The sequence below is a fragment of the Mastigoproctus giganteus genome, chromosome 5 (genome assembly GCF_048544385.1).
Source record: "Mastigoproctus giganteus isolate SK-2022 chromosome 5, ASM4854438v1, whole genome shotgun sequence".
Taxonomy (NCBI): domain Eukaryota; kingdom Metazoa; phylum Arthropoda; class Arachnida; order Uropygi; family Thelyphonidae; genus Mastigoproctus; species Mastigoproctus giganteus.
Genome location: NC_143579.1, coordinates 89,664,351 through 89,688,958, shown reverse-complemented (window position 1 = coordinate 89,688,958; position 24,608 = coordinate 89,664,351). Strand labels below are relative to the sequence as shown.

The following is a 24,608-nucleotide window of genomic DNA, read 5'->3' as shown; positions in this document are numbered from 1 at the left end:
CTGATGGTAATTATATCTTTAAGTAAATCCCACATCAGTACACTGTGATCACTGCCACCTAGTGGTTCGTTTATCTGCAAATTCTTAATACACGAATGATCACTGCTGATAACCAGATCAAGAGTATTACTGTCTCTGGTTGCCTCTCGAACATGCTGCTGCAGAAAACAATCATCCAATAAATCCACAAAAGTCTGACTAGTGTGTGAGTGACCAACCCACAAGTTCCAGTCAATATCTGGGAAGTTAAAATCCCCCATTATAAGTCATTCTGATTTACTGACCCACTCTATTTCTCTGTATAATTGTTCATTGTACTCATTCGAGTCATTCGGCCTATAACACACTCCTACTCTTATTTTTGCTTTCGCAGTGCTTACGTCACACCACACTGACTCAACACTGCACTGTTCATCTATATCAACTGGGTGCACTTCTTTTGATTTTATGTTTTTCTTAATTAACAGCATAACACCTCCTCCCTTTCTATCCTGTCTATCCTTTCTGTACACATTGTACTCCACAAATTCTAGTTCTGCATTCCTTATATCTGTGTGACACCACGTCTCTGCTGTCCCAACAATATCCGCCTTTGATGTCTTGACCAACACTTCAAATTCATCAAATTTATTTACTATACTTCTAGCATTGGTATACATGCTCCTATTCCTATTCCTTGTTACCCTAACACATCCCATATACCCACCTATTTCAGGATGACTGCCATCCGTCCCTGAAACCCCCAACACCCCCTCGTTCCAGGTCGCTACTTATTCTAATAGAAGTTGTGCAAGAATCACCTTCACCTCTGCGTACGGCTACTGTTAAACTATTAGTCCTTGTATCCCCCCAAGCTATCAGTTTTCCGACCCACCTAACACTGCCTCGATTGCATCAGCAAATATTCTTGCACCCTTTCTATTTAAGTGTATCCCATCCCTGTAGAAGCAGTCTCTCCTGTTAACAAGTACAGTCCAGGCTTAAAAAAAATTCTATCCCTTCAGCCTTGCACAATCTTTCCAATTGATCGACAAGGCTCTCATCATATACTCCCTCCTATCGTGTCTGGGCAGAATTGCAGACACTTTCAAATTCAACCCTAATTCTCGGCTTTTGTTCAACAGTGACCTATACTTGTTAAGGAATTCTGCCGGTCTCCTACTCTTAATATCATTAGTGCCAACGTGTACAACTATATCACCTTTTGTGCCCTTAAAAGATGATATCCGCTCTACAACGTCATCAACCTTTGCCCTTGGAAGACATACCCTTGTCCTGTTCCACCTATCCTTTTTACAAAGCATGTTCCCCGTTTCCCTGACAATAGAGTCACCAACAACTACTAATTCCTGTGGGACCAGCGCATTCTGCCTTGGGGGTTGCCGCTGTGTTACGTGATGACCAGGTGCAAGCTCTGGCGTTGAAGGGCTTGATGGGCCCTCAATTTAGATCTATCGAGGGCATCCACCCTGCCCTTCAAACTCTCATATAGGCCCATAACAACGCTGAGTTGTTGCCTGATTTCCTTACACTCCTTACATCGCGCGCACACAAAGACATCCCCCATGGCAATATCATGTTCCGTTCCAGAGAGTCGGCAAACATTTGACAAGTTGCACATTTGTTTAGGCTGTGATGCGTTGGAGAATCGCCCCCCTCAGTTCTCCCCCGAGTCACAGCACTCCTGCCACTTTGTGCCCGTTGCTTTGCTGCTCTAGTTTGGGGCATACTATTTTAAATTAATAAGATCAATAAATTAAATTAATTAAATGTCAATACTACGCTATCTAATAGAAACAGTGAAGCGTATTACTCTATAATTATGCCTTAGAGCTACCTAGCTACTTCAATTAAAAATTTGAATTCTCTACCACTATATACAAAAACAATGGCTGCAAGATTCGAACGAAATAACGGTTTTACGGTTTTACGGTTTTAAGGTAATCATAACTTACAGCAAATGTTTAGCACATTTTAGTTGAATACGAGGTGTGATCAACTTTTTCTACCCCTAATATTGAAATAAATAATTTAAAAATTTATTATTTTGAAATATGTACTATATTCCTGCATATCTCTGATGAACATACAAAATTAAAAGTCACCCATAATAATGCTTTTTCGTTGCAGGTGAGCAACGGACTGACGGAGTACTACCTCTGTAAGAAATGGAGAAAACTGAGGTTAGAGCCGTTATCAAATATTTTGTGAAAAAGAATTGGACTCCGACTGATATTCACAAAAACTTGGTGGACATACTCGGTGACTTTACTCCACTTGTTTTAGGGATTCTGGTGCATCAGCAACTTAGGCCATATTGCGACATATATAACATGTCTGTAAATTGTGTTTGTTCTGGGGTCGATTTGCAGTTTGCTGAACAAAAAAATTAAATTTCCGGAAAAAGAAATCTGTTTTGTCCTCACCTGAGACTGACTAACTCAGCTACGTTGTGAAAAAAGGCCCATAAAATTCCTGGTATCACTGATGGGATTGAACTCAGGTCTTTTCCACACGGTGTGGGAGTACGGTGATTTTACCAATTCTGCTATTCACGATGACGCATGATATAGTTAAAAGGTGGTGCTGTGAGTGTAATGGTGGAAAAGAATCACGTGGAGATGCCGGTGGAGCTTCAAAAACTCCCGCCACTCCAGAAAATGTCAACAGTTCATGACATTGTCCTGCAGGACCGTCGTGTCACCGTCCTATATGTTGCTGACATCAGTGGGTTGTCATTTGGTACAATACAAACCACATTGAGATGAAAAATATGCAGCAAGATGGATGCTCGAATACTGACACCGGACTAGAAGCGCATGTGGACATAGTCACACTTTTATTTTACTTTATTAACAACAACCAGCGGCCCCTAGCCAGAAACTGGCAAATCCGCTGCGTCTTCTCTCCATGCATCGCGCCAACTCAGATTTTTGTGACAGATACATAACGGATGAAAAATGGCTCCATCACTTTGACGCTGAATCAAAACAACAAAAATTGGAGTGAAAACATCATAAATCACTACCTCAAAGAAATTCATGATGCAATTATCAGCAAAGATGATAGTATCTTTTTTTTTGGGGGGGGGGTATTCTCAAGGTGTTTTCCTTTATTTGTTAGCTTGAACATGCCCAAACCATCAGAGCTAAGTATTATTCCAACTTATTCGCCAAACTAGTGTTCCATCAAAAAAAGAGGCAAGAAAAGCCTCCGGTCGGGTGCACTTTCATCAGGATAATGCCCCTGACAAAAATCCCGCCTTGCAGTGGCTGCAATTACAGATGCGTCATTTGAATTGGTACTTCATCCAAACTATTCACCAGATTTAGCCCCCATAGCATTTCATCCACTCCTAAATGTAAAGCATGCAAATTTGTTACCTTCGAGGTAGCAAATCTGCATTTCATTCAGCTGTGATGGATGCTGTAGACGCTTGGTTGGACGGCCAGCCACAAAAAAATTTTTAACAGGAATTAAAACCCTGGAACATCATTGGGAAAAGTGTATTTGTGTTTCACGAGACTATGTTAAAAAATAAAAATACTTTCGTTGTTGCCATCCTATTATTCCTACCTGAAGAGTAGAGCAATTTGATCATCCCTCGTATGCTAACGATTATTTTATACAAAGAAATACAAAATCACAGCCAGGACGCTGTTTCAGCTTAGTGTACGAGTATACACTGCCCTACCATTAAATCCGGACACCTCTCCATTAATGGGTAAACAGGTGCTGTGTGTGTGTGTGTGTGTGTGTGTGTGTGTGTGTGTGTGTGTGTGTGTGTGTGTGTGTGTGTGTGTGTGTGTGTGTGTGTGTGTGTGTGTGTGTGTGTGTGTTTAATAGCGCAAAAGCTGCTGTGGCTATAGTGTGCCTCAGGTGCTATGCATACAACACGTCACAGAACCTGCTATAAATATGCGCACTGGGCTTCGAACAGACAAAGTGGGCATACAAGATTGGCTTCGAATTGCAAAAGTGGGCATACAAGATGAAAAGTTCAACAGAATTGACAGACTTCCAAAGTAGAATGATAGTAGGATGCCACATAAGCAAGCGTTCTGTACGAGACATCGCAATCACTCTGGAGATCCCTAGGTCAACGGTTAGTGACGTCATATGCAAATAGAAGAGGAATGGGACTGAATCTGACAAAAAACCGCCTGGTAAACCCCGAAAAGTAACAGAACGGGACAAGAGAATTCTGCGAAGAACTGTGAGAGCAAATCGTAATTTGCCATTGTCTCAAGTCACACAAACCCTCTATGAGAGTATTGAGACTAATGTCAGCACTAGTACAATATGAAAGACACTCCATGATATGGATTAAAATGGTCGTACAGCTGTTCACAAGCCACTGATCACCTAAACAAATGCTATACACCGATTAACATGGTGTAAAGAGCGCGAATCCTGGACTAGAGCAGTGGAAAACAATCATAGACAGACGAGTCGAGGTTCGCACTCTGCCAGGCTAATGGCTATTCCTGGGTGTGGCGAATACCAGGGGAACAGCTCCTTCCTGATTGTATCCTCCCAACAATGAAGTTTAGTGGAAGCAGTATCATAGTATGGGGGCTGCTTTTCATGGCTTGGGCCCATTAGTCGTTATCGACAAAACCATGAATGCTGTGCAATACCAGGACATATTGGACAATTATGCAATTCCAACATTATGGCAATACTTTGGGGAAGGCCCATACCTGTATCAGCAAGACAACACGGCATGCCATACTGCTCGGATCATAACAGAGTGGTTTGAAGACATGGGTGTGGAAAAGTTGGATGGGCCAGCCCAGAATTCTGATCTGAACCCTATCGAGCATCTTTGGGATCTATTGGATCGTCGGACACGTGCACGTCGAGATCGCCTAAAGAACAAGACCGAACTGGTGGATGCGTTAAAGGCTGAGCGGAGGAATATATCACCGGACATTCATAAATAGCTGGTTGAGAGTATGCCGCGAAGATTGAAGAACGGCCGTCATAAAAGCAAAAGGCTTCAGCACAAAATATTAAATGACCCAATAAAAGCTCTTTTTTGTCTAAAGGCAGGTATCCGGATATTAATGGTAGGACAGTGTATATATACACTCAGTGATCACTGAATTATGACCACTCCGTCCGTACTGGACTATGCCGCATAGCTCGTAGTATAAAAAGCCGAACAGCTTCGTACGGCAGTGGTAATTTGCAACTGGTCGTACAAGTCAAAGTAGGAGGTAATAGTGGCGCAGTTATGAGACGTAGTAAAGATATCACGAAGTTTCAAAAGGGCATGATTATGGGAGCTCGTACGTCGGGTGCTTCCATATCGATTGCTCACGGCCCACTGTGGTCAAGGTGTACAAAGAATGGTTTCGAACGGGCCAAATCACGTCCCACCGACAGAACTGTAAAGGATTACTCAAGATTCGTGGTGAGCAAAGAGTGCAGCGTGTTGTATGGGCTCAGCCACAGAAACTGTACGACAGCTGATATCGCAATACAACATGGGGAATGCAATATCCCAAATGATGATGTGCAGCACACTCAGACGTATTTTACAGTATAGTATCTTATGTAGGGCGGCACCTAAACGTCAGTTCGACTCCGCCACAATCAGACGTACGTGATTCCAGCATGACCCAAAGACATCCTCTCCTCTCTACCGATCATCGTCCACGGCGAATTCTGTGGTGACAACAACAACATGCTGGTTGGACACCGAAGGACTGGAAACGCGAGTGTTGATCGGATGAGTCCAAATACTTGGTGCACCACGCCTACGGACGCCTTCCTGTGTGGCACAAGCAACATGAGTTCATGGACCCATCGTGAATGGTCCATGGACTCGTGTCCACTATACAGATAAGTGGCGGTGGTTGCTTAAAATGGAACATGTTTTGCTGGCAATAACTAGAACCCCTGGTACGTATGGGCCAACGTTTCACTGATGCGGTCTACCGGCAGCTCTTAGGAGACCATGTGCGCCCTGCCATGTTGCATTTTTTACAGGACAGAAACAGGATCCTTCAAGACAATAACACGCCTTGGAATCAAGCCCGCACTGTGCGTTAGTGGTTCGAGGAACACAGTGTTGATATCGCCCATCTTAATTGGCTTCCAAATTCGCCTGAACAAAATCCAATTGAACATCTGTGGGATGTTTTCGAACGTCAAGTGAGGCGTATGGACATGCAACCGTTATCTACTCTGACACTGTGGAAAGCCTTGCAGGCAGCATGATTGCAGTCTTCAGACATATAATGGCGTCAATACCTAGGTGAATAGCAGCTGTTATCCGTGCGAATGGTTGCCCAACACACTTTTAGGTAGGTGGTTATAATTCAATGATCACTAAGTGTATATTTCTTAATTTTAACAAAACAAAAAGCATTCTTTTTTTTTTTCCCCATTCTTAGTGAAACTCTGTTCCATCGCTGTTCGCGCTACGGTCAAACGGTGAAGGCACTATCACAAAAACTTACAGTCTTAACAGAGGCATTCGTCCAGGTGAGTACCAATGGGTTAACTTATTTAAAGCATTTTTCCTAATTTACTTCATTTTCTAGGGGTTTTTTTTGTTGTTTTTTTTTAAATAAATACGTTTATTTCCTGTTTTCTCTTTTAAAATAAATACGTTTTTCTGTTTGTTAACTGGAGAACCCCACTGCAGTTTTAATGACGATTTCAATTTCCTTGTAAAATTCAAAAATATCTAGTGACCACTCTGAGAATACAAAAGTAATATACACAAATGATATTTAAGAAGTATTGATAACTAATAAGGTTTACGGTATAATACCTGAGATATTTATATGAAGGAACAATTTCGAGTAATTTAATCTTTTTTTTAGCAATTTTACCTGTGATAAATTCGTGCTTTAATTTAATTAATGAGAATTAAAAAAGAAAAATAAATAAATAAATAAGAAGTAAAGAAAATCAGGAAATTTCTAAAGAAATATGGGCATATCCTTCCTTTTCCACTTTCAGTGAGATGAAATGAAATTAAAAATACAAGCTTTTTGATACTTCATTATCATCTAACAAATGGGGAAGATAAGTGAGTAGTATGTGAATAAAAAGGGTGGGAGTCGAGTATGTACCACCCTGACGTATGATGTGCGAATTGAGCCGTATGCGAAAATGCCATTCGCTTTAAATGTTTGATACTTAACTGGTACTCAATAGTTTAGAATACTGTAACCTAATATTTTTAAATAATTTACGGTTATAAATTCTATAAAATTTCTAACTTGTAAGCTATATTTTAGCTATGGATTAGGGGAGTAGTATGTAAAGAATGAGTAAGGAATCTTTTTAATTGAAAGCTTAGCAGAAGAATAAGTCAGATGCAGAGAATCTAAAGACATGATAATACACGTAAAGACGCCTTTTCAATGCAATTATTATTGTACTATCCAAATAAAACTTATTGCAACTATTTTGACAACGGTTGAGATACACCAGGTTGTTCACTGAATTTCTATCCTGAAAGTGTGCAGAATTTTGTATTAACTTTTATTTTATTTTCAAGTTAATTAACTGAGAGGAATATTCGTTAAATGACAAACCGAACCTTTCAGATGGTCATAACAGCACAGATGCAGCTAGCGTGCGACACGAAAAGTTTCCAGTAGTGTCTGAAGGCCATATGAATTTCAAAGTGAGGATTACCTCCAGAACGAAACCTATACGATATCTACCGACCACTAAAAAAAATATTGATTAGGGTCACCCAGAAAGTTATTTCATCTACCCATGTGTATTGTGTCTGTAAATTGCGAGTGTTCTCTGATCGATTTTCTGCTTTGCTGGACGAAAAAAAACCTTGTTATCTACGCCTGAGACCGACTAACTCAGCCATGGAGTGAAAAAAGCCCATAAAAGTTCCTCACGTCATCGACGAGATTCGAACCCCGGGTCTTATCTACCCGCTGTGGGAGAACTGTGATGATACCACTGGGCTACCCACGCAGACTACCAACCACTAAGAAGGACATACATCAAACTTCTCAAATGCGTACGACACCCTACCAAAATGTTAGAAGCATGAGATATAAGCTTCCGCCTCTCGAAATTCTACTCCTGTCGAGTATGTTTGATTTGCTGTGTGTTACGGAGACTTAACTGTCCCCAATGAAGAGGTTCTGACATTCTCTCCACCTGCCAGGTTCTCTGGCATCTTTTCCTCCAAAGCGAGGAGTAAATTTAAATAAATAAATTTTCTGTTTATACTCCGGGACGACCAAACGGTCAGAGGAGTTCACAAGATAGACAGAATACAAGAAACAGCACCGTATTCAGTAGTCACGGGCTTGAACCCCGGTCACTCAAGGCACGTGTACTTATGCACCCGCGCGCCTGACCACTAGGCTACGGCGACGAGGAGGTGTCGCTATTCTGTACAACACACGCAAATTTATGCAGACCAGCTCAGCCACTCTGAAAAGACTTGTTTAAAGTTGAAAAGGTCTTATTCAGCTTACATGGCAACAGACTTAACGTATGGACGGTCTACACATTCCCCACTCCCAGTAGAAGGCTCTATTCGAGAGATTTCCAACTGGATCATTAATTAGTGTAACCCATGTATAGCTTAGAAATTGTAAATATTGTATTTGAATTTATAGTCATAAATTTCTTGTAAAAATATTCGGTAGCAGCCTTTTAAACTATCGAGTACCATTACCTAGCATTCAGGGTCTAAAGTGCATAAAATTTGCTAGAGTTAGGGAACACGCGCAACCACTAACTCCCAGCGATTTTCACTCACACCCTCCTCTTCATTTATCTCCGCCATTGTTAGTTGCCAATAAAGTACCAAAAAGCATGGTCTGCTTCCTAAAAGTCCTTTAATATACTGTACATGTATTTCAAATTTTATTTCACTGATAACTGAAAAAGAAGAATACGTCAACATTTATTTCAAATTCTAGGCTGTCAATTCCTTGATTACCCTACTTTCTGTTTACATTTTCTTTTTAATTGTTATTCACTGAACCAAATTACGTATTTATCACTGGTAAAAATTTAGTAAAAAATGGATATTAAATTACTCAGAATTTTCAAGAATAATTTATATTAAAATTATATCATTAAATAAATTTTTCTCTGTGCAAAATAAGGTACATACAGTGCAGTTAATTTTTATATACATATATCCTACAGGACGTAGCCGCGGACATAATGGTGACCTATAAAGAAATCCTTATAGTTTGTGGAATATCGTTAGGTAAGTCAGTCACTATAATTAAACACATCACAATAATTAAAAAATCGATTCTGCGCTGAATATTCACTGTATTGCTTACAAATTGTAAATATTGTATTTGAATTTACATTGACAGAACTGATATTCAGTGCTAAATTAATGCCAACCATATGACAGAAACATAAGTTGCGTACATATAATATTCTAGCAGCCATCCCCTCCCAAATCACCGTTCGGTTGTTGGCTGCTAGCAAATTATACTCGTATGTGTCCTTTTTCCGACTTCAAGCTTCTATTACTGACAAGTTATGTAGTGTAGATGTAAAATTCAGTGCCTCAGTGTACTTCATTTATAGCAATCCTGTAAATTCAAGACTATTATAAACGAAGTAACAACTTGGAAAATGTATTACAATAACTGCATACGCACAAGATCATTGTAACCATACATACCATGAAAATAAAGCTTTGAAAGTTTTCTGCAATTTCAAATAACCACGTGTTCACTGCAGATTCCATCATTACCCTGTAATATTCTCAAAACATTCCAATTCCAAATTTCTAAAGGAAAAATTCAAAATTCTAAAGGAAAAAAAACGGGACGGATCTCAAGGGTAACGACCTAGACAATGGATATAGGACTACGATTAAGGAACTTAAAGTATCAACTTGGAACGTTAGGGGAATAAATCACAAATTAGATGAATTGACCATGGAACTAGAAAATAGAAATATTGACATAGCAGTCATTACCGAAACAAAAAAGAACAAAGGATCCAAAGAAATAGGTAACTTCATAATGATATACTCCGGCGTCCCAAGTGAAATGTGGGCATCATCGGGAATTGCTGTTATAATAAAGAAAGAATGGTCAAAATATTAGACTACTCTTGGATATCACCCAGAATATTGAAATTAAGACTAAAAATTCTATCTTATACAATAACAATCATTAGCATCCACGCACCAGTAGAAGGCAGCATTGATGAAACCGTAGAATTTTATGACGAATTACAGCTGATCATAGACCAAACTAACAAAAACGAGTATCTCATACTAGCAGGAGATTTTAATGCAAGGGTTGGTGCTCAATCAGTAGACAAATGTATAGGATCAGAAGGCGAAACCGTAGTCAACAATAATGTAAGATGCCTGATAGACTTCTGAATTTTTATTAAACTTAAAATTACAAATACTTTTTGCAGACACAAGTTGTTGTTGTTATTTGGTTTTTAGGAACATTAGCAACTAAGGCCATATTGCTCCAGGGATATGCGGTGGTCATTCCCTGACCTTCCCGCATCCTCCGTATTTGGTAGTCATGGGCTCGAACCCCGGTCTAATCAAGAAGCGCGTCCTACGCACTGCTGCTCCTTCCCACCCGGCTACGGAGGCGCCTTCAGACACAAGAATATCCATAAATTCACATGGGAAGCAAGAAACACAAAGTCTATATAGATTATATTATCATTAATGAAAATTTAAATGACAAAATTAGAGACATTAGAGTATTCAGAGGCAGTGAAATTGACAGTGATCACTACCTAGTAGAAAGCACTTTCAAAATAAAAAGAAATTATCTTAATAAAAAGAAGAAAATACCAACAAAAACTACTAAGAAATTAAAAATACATTTGTTGGAAGACGAAAGCACTAAATTCCTGTGTGAAAGTCGATTGAAAGATAAACTGAAATCAGATGAAAGTGATAATGTTGAGGAAATCTGGTCAAACATGAAAAAATCAATTCTGGGAGCTGCTGAAGAAAGTCTTGGATATAAAAAATAAAAACTGACTAAGAACTTGGAATGAAGAATTGAAACAAACAATCAAAGAAAAAAAAAGACCTATAAACTGTTCCTACAAACTAAAGACCTACATCTACACATAAAATATAAAAAGCTTAGAGCAGAAGTCAGAAAACTAACCAGAAGAATCCGACGAGATGAGTGGGATAAATTTGTTAAATCTTTAGAAAGTGATATCATGGGCCCACAGAGAAGAGGTTTTAAAATTTTTAAGAAATTACAACTAGCCACAAATGATCAAATAAAAACCAACTCCATCTCCCAAGCAGAATGGAAGTAACGTTATTCCAAATTATGGTATAACCCAGGCACTAGGGAATTGGAAGATGAATTTGTGGTTACCAAAGATGAAGAAAATATAACAATGGAAGAACTAGAGTTAAAATGACAAAAACCGAAAAAGCCCAGGCATAGACAATTTGAATGTAGAACTATTTAAATATGGGGACACCTTACTAAAAAATGCACTACTAAAATTATTTAACATCATATGGCATAAACAACAGATACCCAAAGATTGGGAAACAGGAATAGTAATCAATTTACACAAAAAAGGCTCCAGAAGTAACCCTAACAACTACAGAGGGACAACACTGCTGTCAACTGCTGCAAAGCTATACTCTAATATACTAAAGAATAAACTTAATAAATATAGTGAGCAATTCTTAGAAGAAGAACAATGTGGATTCAGAAAAGGGAGAAGCAAGATAGATGCCATTTTCTCACTACAACAAATTTTGGAGAAAAGAAGAGAATTCAATCTACCAACATTTCTGCTGTTTATTGATTATGAAAAAGCATATGAGAATGTAAACCGGGAAAAACTTTGGCAGATTCTACGTGAAGAAAATATCCCAACCCGACTCCGGAAAACGATCCAAAGCCTATATAAAAACTCAAAAGTCTGTATCAAATATTCTAATGGCCAACTATCAGACCCAATTAACACCAATAAAGGAGTCAAATAAGGACGTGGACTGTCACCAAATTTATTTAATATCTACATCAATAAAATTCTTAAAGAATGGAAACAAACAATTAACAACGGAATACAGTTGAACAACAGGAATAAAATCCAAACTATATTATATGCTGATGATCAAGTAATAATTGCAAAATCCGAAGATGAACTACAGATAGCAGCAAATGAACTTAATAAAATATGTAAAAAGTACGAGATGAAAATCTCAACCTCAAAAACAATATCAATGGGATTATGTGGAAAAAACATACAGAGTCAAAATTGTTATTGATGATAAAATAATAGAACAAATATCTGACTTCACCTATTTGGGAAATTTAATATTAAATGAAGGGAAAGACATCCACACTAAACTACAAAAATATAATAAAATGAATGGAACGATTAAACGCCACTTCGGAAAACAAATGACAACTGAAACAAAATTACGACTGCACAACATCACTTCAAAACCAGCCCTCTTCTACAGCTGTGAGACTTGGGTCATAAATAAGAAAGATGCACACAAACTAGAAGCAGCACAAATGAGACTTTTAAGACCATTATTAGGCTTTACAAGACTAGACCACCAAAGAAATTTAGATATCCGCGAGAAATTAAAAGTAGATAACATAGTAAATGACATAAAACGGTATCAGGAAAAAATGGATCAGCCACATAGAAAGAATGAACCCAGACCGGATCCCAAAATTAGCCTTTAATTATAAACCTACAGGCAAGAGAGATGTTGGTCGATCAAGACAACGATGGCGAGATCAAGACCACCTCCAAGAGCTACAACGGAACAGGTCTTAAAAGACCTAAGCCGCACCAAGTTCATGATGATGATGACATTCCAATTCCTGTTATACCTTTGCATAAAGTATCCACGTTGAAAGAAGGAGTGACATATGACATCCTTCACATGGCGATCATTTGTTATTAGAAGAAAAACATGCATGACACTCAACAAGAAGAAGAGTCTATAAAAAGGTTTTGGATATTTGAAGAGCAGACCTCTCACACAGTAGCTCGCCTAATCTACTCTACTACAGCTTTTAATGAAAATAAAATTATGATTTCTCTTTATAATAATGGTGAAACACGCAGGTTCTCGCATGATTCTGACAGAACTGATACTAAAAACATTTATTTCTTGATTTTATTAGGAAAATGCCAGTACAACTTAGAAGATTTTTTAAGCGAATTCGCAAATGCATAAAGGAACGATTGTCTTTAGCGTTCCCGCACCGTATGAAACGTTTGTTGCAGGGTTTTTTTGGCGCGTCAGTAACACATATATATACACAAAAATAGCTTAATAATAATAAAAACGTATTTCATAATAATAAAAACGTATTTCGTAATAATTGCAATGATTTTGACAAACTAATACTAAAAACATTTATTTCATCTATTTTATTATTATTATCTTCAGTGATACTGAGGACTGGAAATGGTCTACAAAACATTTCAATTTTAAAAATGATGCACTGCCAATTTATTTCTATTACTTTTGGCATTTATAAGAACATCATTTTACAGTGGAAACGTGTGCATTTAGTCAAGTACAGCAATAAAGTACTAGAATTTCAATCAATAAAGTACAAATACTTATACTAAGTATTTCCTCGCTAAACAAAAGAAGACTGAAACAAGAAGAGAACGTCGCCTCTTGTTTTAGAGACCCTACGGCCATCGCGGTATAGCTGCTTACCTGTTTTAAAATCATAATCATCATTCTGTTTTAGTGTGCTACGGCAACAACTTCTAAAAGGAAAGTGGAAGGTTGGCAATTGCTAGATTAACAAATTAACACATCACAATCTTCAACATGAGTAATGGCCTAAGTAAATGGACAAAGGGGCAGGTTTGACTAAAGAACTATGTTCATTAAATTTCCATTTAATATTCATTCACTTTTAGGGGAAGTCGTGTAGCCCTCCTTTCAGCATATAAATTAATCCGATGACAAAGACAGCCTATACTACTAAGGCTAATGTTCTTGCTACTCCAGTTTTATGTATACCAAAACAGATATTATTAGCACTAAGTGCCAGACAGTTTTCTAAAGGAATCTCACATGATTTCAGGTTGGTCAGAAGAAGAATCCCAGTATTGTATCCTGCAGAGTCACTTTCCAACAAAGGAAAGGAAAGATCACTGCAATGATATGTAGTTTGGAATAGCTTTGATTATTGCCATATGTAGCAATCAAAAATTGCTACAGATGGCAATGGCATCATTTTGCCATTACTATTAATCCTAAACAAGGATAGCAAATATCAGTTAATGTCAGGTCACCACCAACGCCACCCCAAGTCAGCCGTGGACAGACTGACAATGGCTCGGAAAGAGGAAGGAAGGGGCGTGATAGATCTCATCGAACAACAGAAGACAACGATGATAAGGAAAGTAGACAAGGGGCATACCCCACTGCATCTAAGAGAGGATGTATGTATGTATGTATGTATGTTTCCGTCACATGGTGGCACCCCATCCATCTCCACCAATATAATTGAAGGTATATTACTCATCTAAATATGGTGGCCTGTTAATGTAAGTGTATGTAAAAGTGTGTGTGTAGCATTATAGTGAACAGGCCACTCAGCCACCAAGTGATAGCCACAATTGAGCAAATATCACCCGGTGCCTGCCCTGGCACAAAAATCTAGGCCTGGGTCCGCCATCACAGACGGTACGATATGTACCCAACTCCCGCACCCACTAGTGAAGTGCAAGACTAGTGGGTGCAAGCATCCCGCCCCCAGGACGGCCACTCCTAGGAGCCCGCAAAAATAAAAAATTAAATATACATTCATATACATATCTCCCAGGAGATAATTCCCAAATGCGGGGTATCATCCCGCAACCTGAATCCACAGGAAGCCAGCTGGAAAAAAAACAAAAAAAAAACGTACAGGTATAATTAATATAAACATATTAGTAATGTCATTAATACACTTATTCAGTAATAGTACTAACTGACAACAACCTCCTCTTTCTAAATACCATACAAAAATGCTGTAATGCATCATAATTAACAGCTGAAGACAACAACACTGCCTCATTCTCCCCGCCAAAATTAGCCACCAAATGTATCAGCTCACATCTGAACTCATCATACAAATTACAATCGTATAACACATGATCCCATGACTCTACCATGCCACAAACACAGTAGTGCTCATCTTCCAATCCTAACTGATGTAATTTGGCTTTCAATAAACCATGTCCTGTTAGTATGTATGAATCCTCCATACAAGGATAAAACAACTCGTTTAATTTATTCTTATGATTAAATTGTATACTAGAAATAAAAGAATATATTGTCCTACCAGTTACACTTAAGTCCCAACGCTCCTGCCACAAATTAACTAACTTAGATAATATATCCGCTTGTTTTCTGTAATAAGGGAGGGGCCACCACCCTTATTACAGAAATGGGCGGCACCTAGAACGTCTGTTCAACTCCGCGTCGTATCTCTGTGAAGAACAGTATCACTACAAATGGGCCAAATGTGTGTGACGTAGGTTTGTGTGTATTATGTATGTGTTCTGTTGTTGTGTCTGGCCGCTTGGCTACCCAGAAGGCCCCTCCTACCCCGAGACTGAAGGATTTATGCTTGCCATCCAAGACCAATTAATCAACATCAGGCACTATAGAAAATACATCGCCAAGGAGCCTGGAGTGTCAGATGACACATGTTCGCGATGTCACCTGGCCTCAGAAAGGATAACACATCATTGCAGGATGTAAAGTGCTTACCCAGACGAAGCACATTCGTTGACACGATCAGGTCGCCAAGATAATACATCAGAAGCTAGCGAGCAGTTTCACGGGAAGCACTTCCAGCTTGTGGGGCTGGAATGTCTTGCCCTTCTCTTGTGGTAGCCATACGGAGACAACGCCACTTGCTCCACTGTATTTCTCGGGAGACTTTGTCTCCAACTTCTTGAACCGATCCCCTCTGCCTAAGGCTTGAACGTGACTGACTTTATCCCGTGCCACATTCGATGCAGCATGAGTATCTATTCGACATCATCCATCTACGGAGGTGGACCTGTTTAGCTTCGGCTTACGTTCAGTGGTAGTTATTGGGATTGACACCAGATGGCGACACCATCTATCTACCTTAGCCGTCACTCCAACCTTGATGAAGGTAAGACCGCTGGAGCAACTTTCGCGATGTTTTATTTTTATTTTATTATTATTATTCTCATTTATTACTATTATTATACCGGTCTCCCAGCGTGATGTAGACGAGTTCGCTTCCGCCAAGGCAGAAGTCTTGGCTCAAGTGAACTATTATTATTAAATCGTCGAATTATTATTATTATTTCTCCCCGATGGGGGTTCCATCCCGTGACGATTACTGGTACCAAGTGCACAGGGTGGTTGTTATTTCCGATGTTACTGTTTGTCGAGGAGGTCTCTGTCCTACAGGCGTTTAGGATTGCGACTTTCTGAAGTTCCTTGTAGGTATTCTCTGGGAGGTCTATTGCTGCTGGGCTCTTATGTAGGGTCTTTGGCACCATACCGGTGGTTGATATCATGATCGGTATGGTCGTTACTTGTTGCATATGCCACATCTCTTTTGATCTCTTGTCTACGTCCGTGTACTTCTTGATATTTTCTCGTGGGTTTTCTGCAGGTTGCCAGTGTTGGGCACCGCTGTGTCAATCAGATAGCCTTTTTCTTTTCCCGTTGTGCCATACGGCACAACGGGAAAAGAAAAAGGGAAACTGAAGGGAAAGAGATGAGGTCATGATATCCAGAAGAGAAGACGAGCGAAAGAAGGTTCAAACAGAATTCGAAGAAATGTACCCCACAATGACTCATTTGATACAGAAGCAGAGACCCACTAGAATCCTGTGAAGAGTCATAGACCACCTCAATCAACAAAGAATACCACCTTACCTCGACAACAATGGTGCAAAACTAGAGACCATCCACACAGCCGTATGGATGGTCTAACATCCATATTCTAAACAAATATTTTGGAGAATTAAACAACATAGTTATAATTATAAATATTGGAAGGTGAAACACAGTAGGAATTTTGTAAATAAGAATGATATAATGGCTACAAACAAAATTTTAAGCGAAAAAATATCGTTTTATGGAAACAATATGAAAGCATAATTAATTAAATAGAAATTAGAATGAAAAAACTCGCTATCATTAGTTTTGAGTTAAGTTATGCTAAAGTCATCTCTTCTCTTTACTGAAAAGAAGTAAAAGAATCTTTTGAGAATAAGAAACATTATGTAATATTGACTTAAATAAACAATCAATATAATTTTTCACTATTAAGAGAACATAATAGCAACAGTAATAGTAACAGTAGTAGCAACATGATGCTAGGAAGCAAGCTTGTACAGCATCAGCCTAATAAAACCATCACCCATTTCATTTTACTGTTCTGTCTGACAATTTGTACAATTTTCCCTTATCCACTTCCACAACGACAGATGGAAATTTCCCAAAAACATTTATTCTCGGCACAAAAATTCTGAGGAAGCTTCACATTATTGACAATTTAGGATTTAAGAAATTGAATAAGGTAGGGAGAGAGAGAGAGAAACTGCGATGGAGAATTACCTCTCTATACATTAAAAAAGTTTTCCTCCTAGTGATATTTATTCGAGCCAATGGGAGAAGAAGGTGGGGCAATTACGTCACTACAAATTCGCCGGTAAAAAATTACATTGTTGTCTTCCATTGAAAGACAACTGCCTCAATAACGTTCACTAACCTCGTGCACGTGTGTCATTGTCAAATGCATAACCATGCCCAGCATCATTTGATGTTCCACTGTAATGTCAGCTGATGAAGGGACCCAATATAGTTTGTATATTTGTAAATAATTTAGTACTTTGTAAATATTTTAAATATTTGTATAGTTTGTAAAATCTTAGTCCTGCTCTCTCGGATGCAACAGTATTCCTCATGCATTATGGAACCCGAAGAAAAAGGCCTTTTCCTAAGTGACCTATGTAAACGCAGGTAAATAATTACATAGTGATATTTATTCCACCTTGAGAATGCCGCGCAAGGGAGTAGCCAATGAGAGAAGAGGGATGCGAGTCATGTGGTACAAGTGGGCAGGGCAGTTACGTCACTACAAATGCACAGGTAAATAATTACATATGTCATTTCCTGATTAGATATCAATCAGTGCGTTTCGTCAGGTGTGTCCTTTGTTATTTGGTTTTTAGGAGCAGTAGCAACTAAGGCCATATTGCTCCGAGACATGTGGTGGTCATTCCCTGACCTTTCCGCATCTTCCGTATTTGGTGGTCACGGGCTCGAACCCCAATCTAATCAGGAAGCGTGTGCCACGCACTACTGCTCCTGCCCACCTGGCTACGGAGGCGCCAGGTGTGTCCTTTACATAGAAAAGATTTGACTTACTCCTATACATTTTTCGTAGAAAAGCGTGCGCGGGTTGGCGAGCAAAGCCCCCTAGTAATCTATTATAAATCTTTTCTTAATACACATTAGTAAGAAATACATATTATTAAATCAATTTCCTAAATTTTATATAAATGTTAGTAAATATAAAGAAGAATATTATCAAACATTAATTAACCATACCAAAATTAACAAACACGGTAAATTCTGTAAAATCCGGCACATTTTACAATCTGGAAATATGAATTAAAAAATCCGGCTATTTGGGCTTATAATGTAAGCTGGTCTACGATAATATATAATGCATATAAAAAGTTAAAATTTCACATTTCTCTTATTAAAATAAACTAATGAAGATTAAGGGCTAAAAACCTCAAGCTATGAAAAAATTCAGTTAATGATGCGGTTCTGCATATGCACCATTATAACACAACAGAATGTAAAATAAACCGAAATTTGTGAATCATTATACATCTTATGTTGTTAAATCCTTCAAGAATTCCCAGGCTCGTATACTTCAAATAAGTAACGCTCCTCTATTAGGGAAGTCTGATGTACTTATTCCCAGTTGAGTATACATAAGCAACGTACCAGCAGCGCTGTCTGGGTGGTCGCATTCAACTGTGAATATGTAAGGATTTATTAAAAAATTTTCAATTTATTAATATTAATAAATTGAAAATGTATTAATAAATAAATAACTTCGGGCTTCTCTAATGGAAGATTATTTATTCATAGCATATCAGCCAGGCAACTCGTTATGAAATATCTCAGTGCTGCGTGTGTAACATAGCTGAAGTTGAATCACAACTTCGGTTTGCTTCAAAGTACACAATAATGTTGAATTTTTAACGTAGTTCTGCATTAACTATGTTAAAAATAAACTTAGTTTGTTTTTCAAACTAAGTTTATATACCTTCAACAAAATAAAACTAAGTTTATAATACCTTCAACAAAATATCCACACGTTTTGCATTAATAGTAGGTCTTCTCAAATATATATATATATATATATATATTTTTTTTTTTTCTTCCCGGGATTTCCCAGGAAATTTCACTGATTACCAGAAATGGTTCTATACAATTAGAAAAATCGACTGTTTATATTTATATATTTAAAAATTAAACAATTTACAGGAAAAAAGAAAGACTAGAACATTATATTTCTTTACTTTTTTTTTTATTTTCATTTTTTTTTTTCTATGAAAACTCCAAACACGAGAGGTATTAGAACCTATAGTACTTAGTACCGTGCTTGGGTTGGATGTTGAGAAGACGAAAGAAGATATTTGTTGACATTAGACTTGAACCTCTGTAGACTGTAATTTTCAGGAAATACGTATGAAGGAAGGTTGTTCCAGAAAACGGCAGTTGAATGAATAAAGGAGGAAGATGAAAAGTTGGTTCTGTGAGTTTGAAGTTGGACAGTAAATGGATGGCGGCACGTGTTTTGAAAGAGAGAGAGCGCGAATTATGGAAGCCAATTCAGAAGAAGAGTGCCCATGGTATATGTAGAAAAGGTGTGCAGCAGAAACAGTACGTCTATGAGACAGCGACAGTGGAGAGACTCTGTTAGAGAGGAGTCATTAATTAACCAAACTGCCCTCTTCTGAATGGAATCTAGACGCCTGAGAGAGGTTTTGGGGGCACCGAGCCAGATGTGGGAACAATGTTCCATGATAGGGCAGACTTGCTATTTGTACAGGGTGAACAGCTGATTGGAAGAAAAGTAACGCCGAAAGCGAAAGAGAAAACCAAGTTTTTTAGATGCAGAGGAAGCAATATTTGTAATGTGCTTGTGCCAAGAGAGATTAGAAGTCAAAGTAATCCCCAAAAGAGATATATCTGATTGCCTAGAAATCGGAGTGTCACCAAAGATAAGCATAGGAGCAGAAGAATCCTTTCTGCGAGATGCTGAATACGGTGCTGTTTCTTGTATTCTGTGTATCTTCTAAACTCCTCTGACCGTTTGGTCGTCCCGGAGTATAAACAGAAAATTTATTTTATTTTATATAAGACAAGACAGAGTTTTAGAAGGATTGAAATCAACTAAGTTGTCTTTGCCCCACTGGAGAACTACCTGGAGATCGGCATTTAAGGAATGGGTAGCGGATATTCGAGAGGTTGAAGCAGGGCAAGGTTTCTCGAACTGGAAAGTGGAATGCAATGTGCTATCATCGGCAAAACTATGGATAGGATTTCCAGTAAATGGAAGGTCATTAATATACAAAGAGTGGGGGAAAGAACTGAACCTTGGGGAACACCAGCATTAGTGGAGAGGTTAGAAGGCAGAGAGCCGTCTACTATCACCCTCGGTGAGCGATCAGAGAGAAAACTCGAAAACCAATTACAAAAAACAGTTGGCAACCTTAAGATGGAAGTTTGTTTAGAAGACATTTATGCCAAACACGATCCACAAACACAAACACACAAAAGCCTTTGAGTTGTCAAGAGCAACTGCTTGTGTTTCACCAAACTTTTCCATTGAATTTGTCCATAAATGGATAACATAAGCCAGAATATCACCAGTAGACCGACACTGATGGAATCCATACTGGCGATCGTTGATCAGACGGAAGGTTTCTAAGTAGTTTAAGAGTTGGCGGTTAATTGATTACTCCATTACTTTAGAAAGAGTAGAAGTAATTGCAATGGGACGACAATTGGATGGGAGTGATTTGTCACCCTTCTTAGGAACTGGCTGGTTATGAGCAAATTTCCAAGCTGAAGGAAAAACACCTTTGGAATAAGAAAGTGAAAAAAGGCAGCAAAGAACAGGAGTAAGTTCAGGAACACAGGTTTTGAGAACAAGTGGAGAAATACCATCAGGACCTGGAGCTTTCTTGCCATCAATATTCGTCAAGATCCTTCTGACATCCTTTTGACGGAAGACCACAGCAGACATTGAATGGATCATGTTGGGAATGGGAGGTGTTTTACCAAGATCATTAATGTATGAGTTGGAAGAAAATTGGGATGCTAGCAGGTCAGCTTTATCCTTGGCTGAAGTGACAATAGAACCATCTTGTTTTGAGAGAGGTGGGAGCGGAGATGGGCAAAAGTTGCGGCCAATAGCTTTGGCAAGAGACCAGAATGCTCGGCTACTATTAGGGCAAGAAGCAAGTTTTCTACTCTTAGCCTGTTCAAAATCTAGTTTGGACTGATTAATAACTGCTTTACAATTGTTGCGAACTCTGGTGTAGGCAGAAAATAAAACTGAAGAAGTGGAAATAAGCCAATTACGATATGCAACATTCTTCTCTTTAACAGCCTTAGCACATTTATTGGAAAACCAAGGGTTAGATAAAGCGCAAGATTTTAAAGTGGAGTGTGGAATAAAGGATTCCATTCCTACATGAATAATTTCACTGACATGATCTGAGCAAATGTTGACATCAGAAGTTTTGAAACAGTAATCCGATCAGGGAAAAGAAGAAAAGAAATCTCGCAGGTCATCCCATTTTGCATCCTTGTAATGCCAAACAACACCAGGTTGGGAATAGCCATGAGATAAAGGCTCCACTGGAGAAGAGACAATCACCAAGTTGTGATCTGAGGTGCCTAAAGGACCACTCTCTTCAATCGTGTACTTAGAAGGGTTGTTTGTGAGAAACAGATCGAGCGTGTTGGCTGTATGGTTAGGATTGTCTGGTATTCGGGTAGGTAAATGAACAATCTGTGCGAGGTCATTAGTAATTTCAAAAGGCTCAGCATCTCGACCAGCTGGGTCGGTGTGACCAGAAAATGGAAGCCAGCTGGAGTTGTGAACATTAAAATCACCAAGGAAAATTACCTCACTGTTAGGAAAGTTGAACTGGAGAAAGTCAAGTTGCAAAGAGAGGAAGTCAAAGAGCAAGTGATTAGTGGAGTTGGGAGAACCGTAGAGATAACAGATGAATTTGACAGAATGTGGTAGAGAGATTTTAAGCCAGAGAAGCTCGAAAAGAGGAAATTCCAAATTACGAAATCTCTGACAGGGAATATCGGAACGGACATATGCACAAGTACCACCTTTGAGGAGAAAGGAATCACATAGCGAATAATTTGGGAACTGAGATGAGCAGTAGTTGAATCAACCGATAACTGAGATTCTGTCAAAAAAAGTACATGGGATTTGGCAGACTGCAAGTGGAAATGGACATCGTTGAGATTAGAACTGAGACCACGTATATTTGTGAAATGAACTAGGAAGTGTTTGGGAGGTTGAGATCTTTTCGCAGATAAGCTTACTCTACTAGTTTGACAATTTATGGTGTATTCAATATTAAGAAAATGCGGGTGGGGACTATCAATGATCAGACCAAGAAATTTTAGAGAAGAAACCATGGACAGATGATTTGTTTTGAAGTTTTACAACAGATGGCCGTGAAATATTATGCGAACCCATAATCAGCATCATTTTAGTTTTCGTGGAGGTTATGGACAATTTATTTATGGTGGACCATTGAGAGAGAGAGAGAGATCTGGCATGAATAAATTGGCAGTACTTTCAAGAGGGGCACGGGAATTGCCCTGGATCAGCAGGGTGAGATCGTCTGTATAAGCCAATTTGGCAGTGTATAAGGAATACTTTTAAGGAGCCATTCGTCAAGAACAATGTTCCAGACGAGTGGTCCAAGAACCAGGGCTGCCCTGGGGGCAGCCACTAGTGACAGAGCGGGAGACGGAGTTAGATCCAGGAAAAAACAGAAACTGTATGATTTTCAAAATAACTTCTTAGAAGGTTATAGAGAGGAAGAGGACAATCGGCAGCACGTAAGCGAGCAAACAAACAAGACCACCATAACAGATCAAACGCCGCAGAGAAATCAACAAAAATAGCAAGAACGTATTTAGAGCTTGCAGAGTTCACTCGAGAACGGAATTCAATGACTGCTTCTTCAGTTCCTCGTCCAGTTCGGAACCCATATTGATCATCTGATACAAGAGAGGTGTTAGTGAAAAGAGAAGTGAGTCTTATAGCAATCAATCTTTCAAGTGTTTTGGCCAAATGCGATAACAGAGCAATAGGATAGGACTTGCTACTCGGGGTGTTTGAAGGTTTAGGAATTAGTTTAAGAAGAGCTGTCTTCCAGATAACAGGGAAAGTGCTTTCATTCAGACATTTGTTGAATAGAGTCGGAAGAACCGTTGGACGTAGCTTGTGGAATTGTTTGATAAAGATGCTCTCATGAAGGTCGAGGCCTGGACAACCAGAGTTGTTAATTTTTAGGACAGCTGTGTCCACCTCCAGCTGCATAAATGGCTGAGATTCAGAAGTAGTAGTGTAGGAGTTATTGAGCTGTCTTCTTTGTTGAGTAGTCAAGTCATCCTCTGGACGATCAGAAGGAAGCAGATTGTCCAAGTTAGTGCTGACGGTGTCCCAGGTAAGACTTTCGGTGCCGTTTGCGGGTACCGACCGATAAACAACAGAAGAGAACAGGATATGTTCCTGGTAAGGCGATAAACAAGGCCCCATGGGTCCCCGAATGCCAGTAGACGTAACCAAGTTTTGGCAAGATTTTATTTTACAGGTGGTGGTGATCTTGACATATTGTCTTTTGAGAACCTGATATTCTGTTTATTGACTTTCGACGTCAGGTGGCCAGCTCCTGCGATGTCGTTGGTAAGTACGCCTAGCCCAATGTACTTGCTGACGAAGCAAAGTAAATTCTCGGTTCCACCACAGAGTTATGAGAAGACTGAATTTTCTTTTGGCTGATTTATAACAGACGTGTTTGAGAGCATCCTTAACATAGGAAGCTAATTGAGAAGCTGTAAAGTGATGAATGAAATTTATGGTTTCAATTGGGAAGTCAGTGTTGACTGAGTCATCAAACCGGTTCCACATGATGTGTCGCAAAGAAAATCTTCTAAGAACCTGTAGTAGAGGATTATATGATTGTGCAGAGCAAGCCACGGAGAAGGTTATCGCACGATGGTCACTTGAACAAATGTTAGTATTTACTATCCAGTCATTAATGTTTCAAGAAACAGTGTAAGAAGTAGCAGAGATGTCTATGTTTGATTCGCCATTTAGAGAGCTGAATGTATAAGGTGAGCCGGGTTGCTCATGTGAAAGGTGAAAGTCTTCTATCAGTGAACCCTTGTTATCAGTATGGTCGGAGTGCCATAGACTGGATTTGGTATTAACATCTGACATTATAATGAGTTTGATAAATAACTTGATCGAGGTAGGCAAGGTGAAGTGTAATGTCGGAAGTTGGCGAACAGTATAGTGAAA

The 24,608-nt window shown here is 38.9% G+C and overlaps 1 protein-coding gene across 3 annotated transcripts in view; it reads left to right on the top strand.

Moving 5' to 3' along the window:
• LOC150085550 (choline transporter-like protein 1) overlaps positions 1 to 24,608 on the top strand; it is a 361,536-nt gene that overhangs the window by 209,113 nt on the left and 127,815 nt on the right. For all 3 annotated transcript variants that reach the window (XM_090373336.1, XM_090373335.1, XM_090373334.1), the window contains exons 6-7: positions 6,405 to 6,495; positions 9,157 to 9,220. In XM_090373336.1, coding sequence (XP_090229462.1) covers positions 6,405 to 6,495; positions 9,157 to 9,220 — 155 coding nt within the window. The remainder of the gene's footprint in view (positions 1 to 6,404; positions 6,496 to 9,156; positions 9,221 to 24,608) is intronic.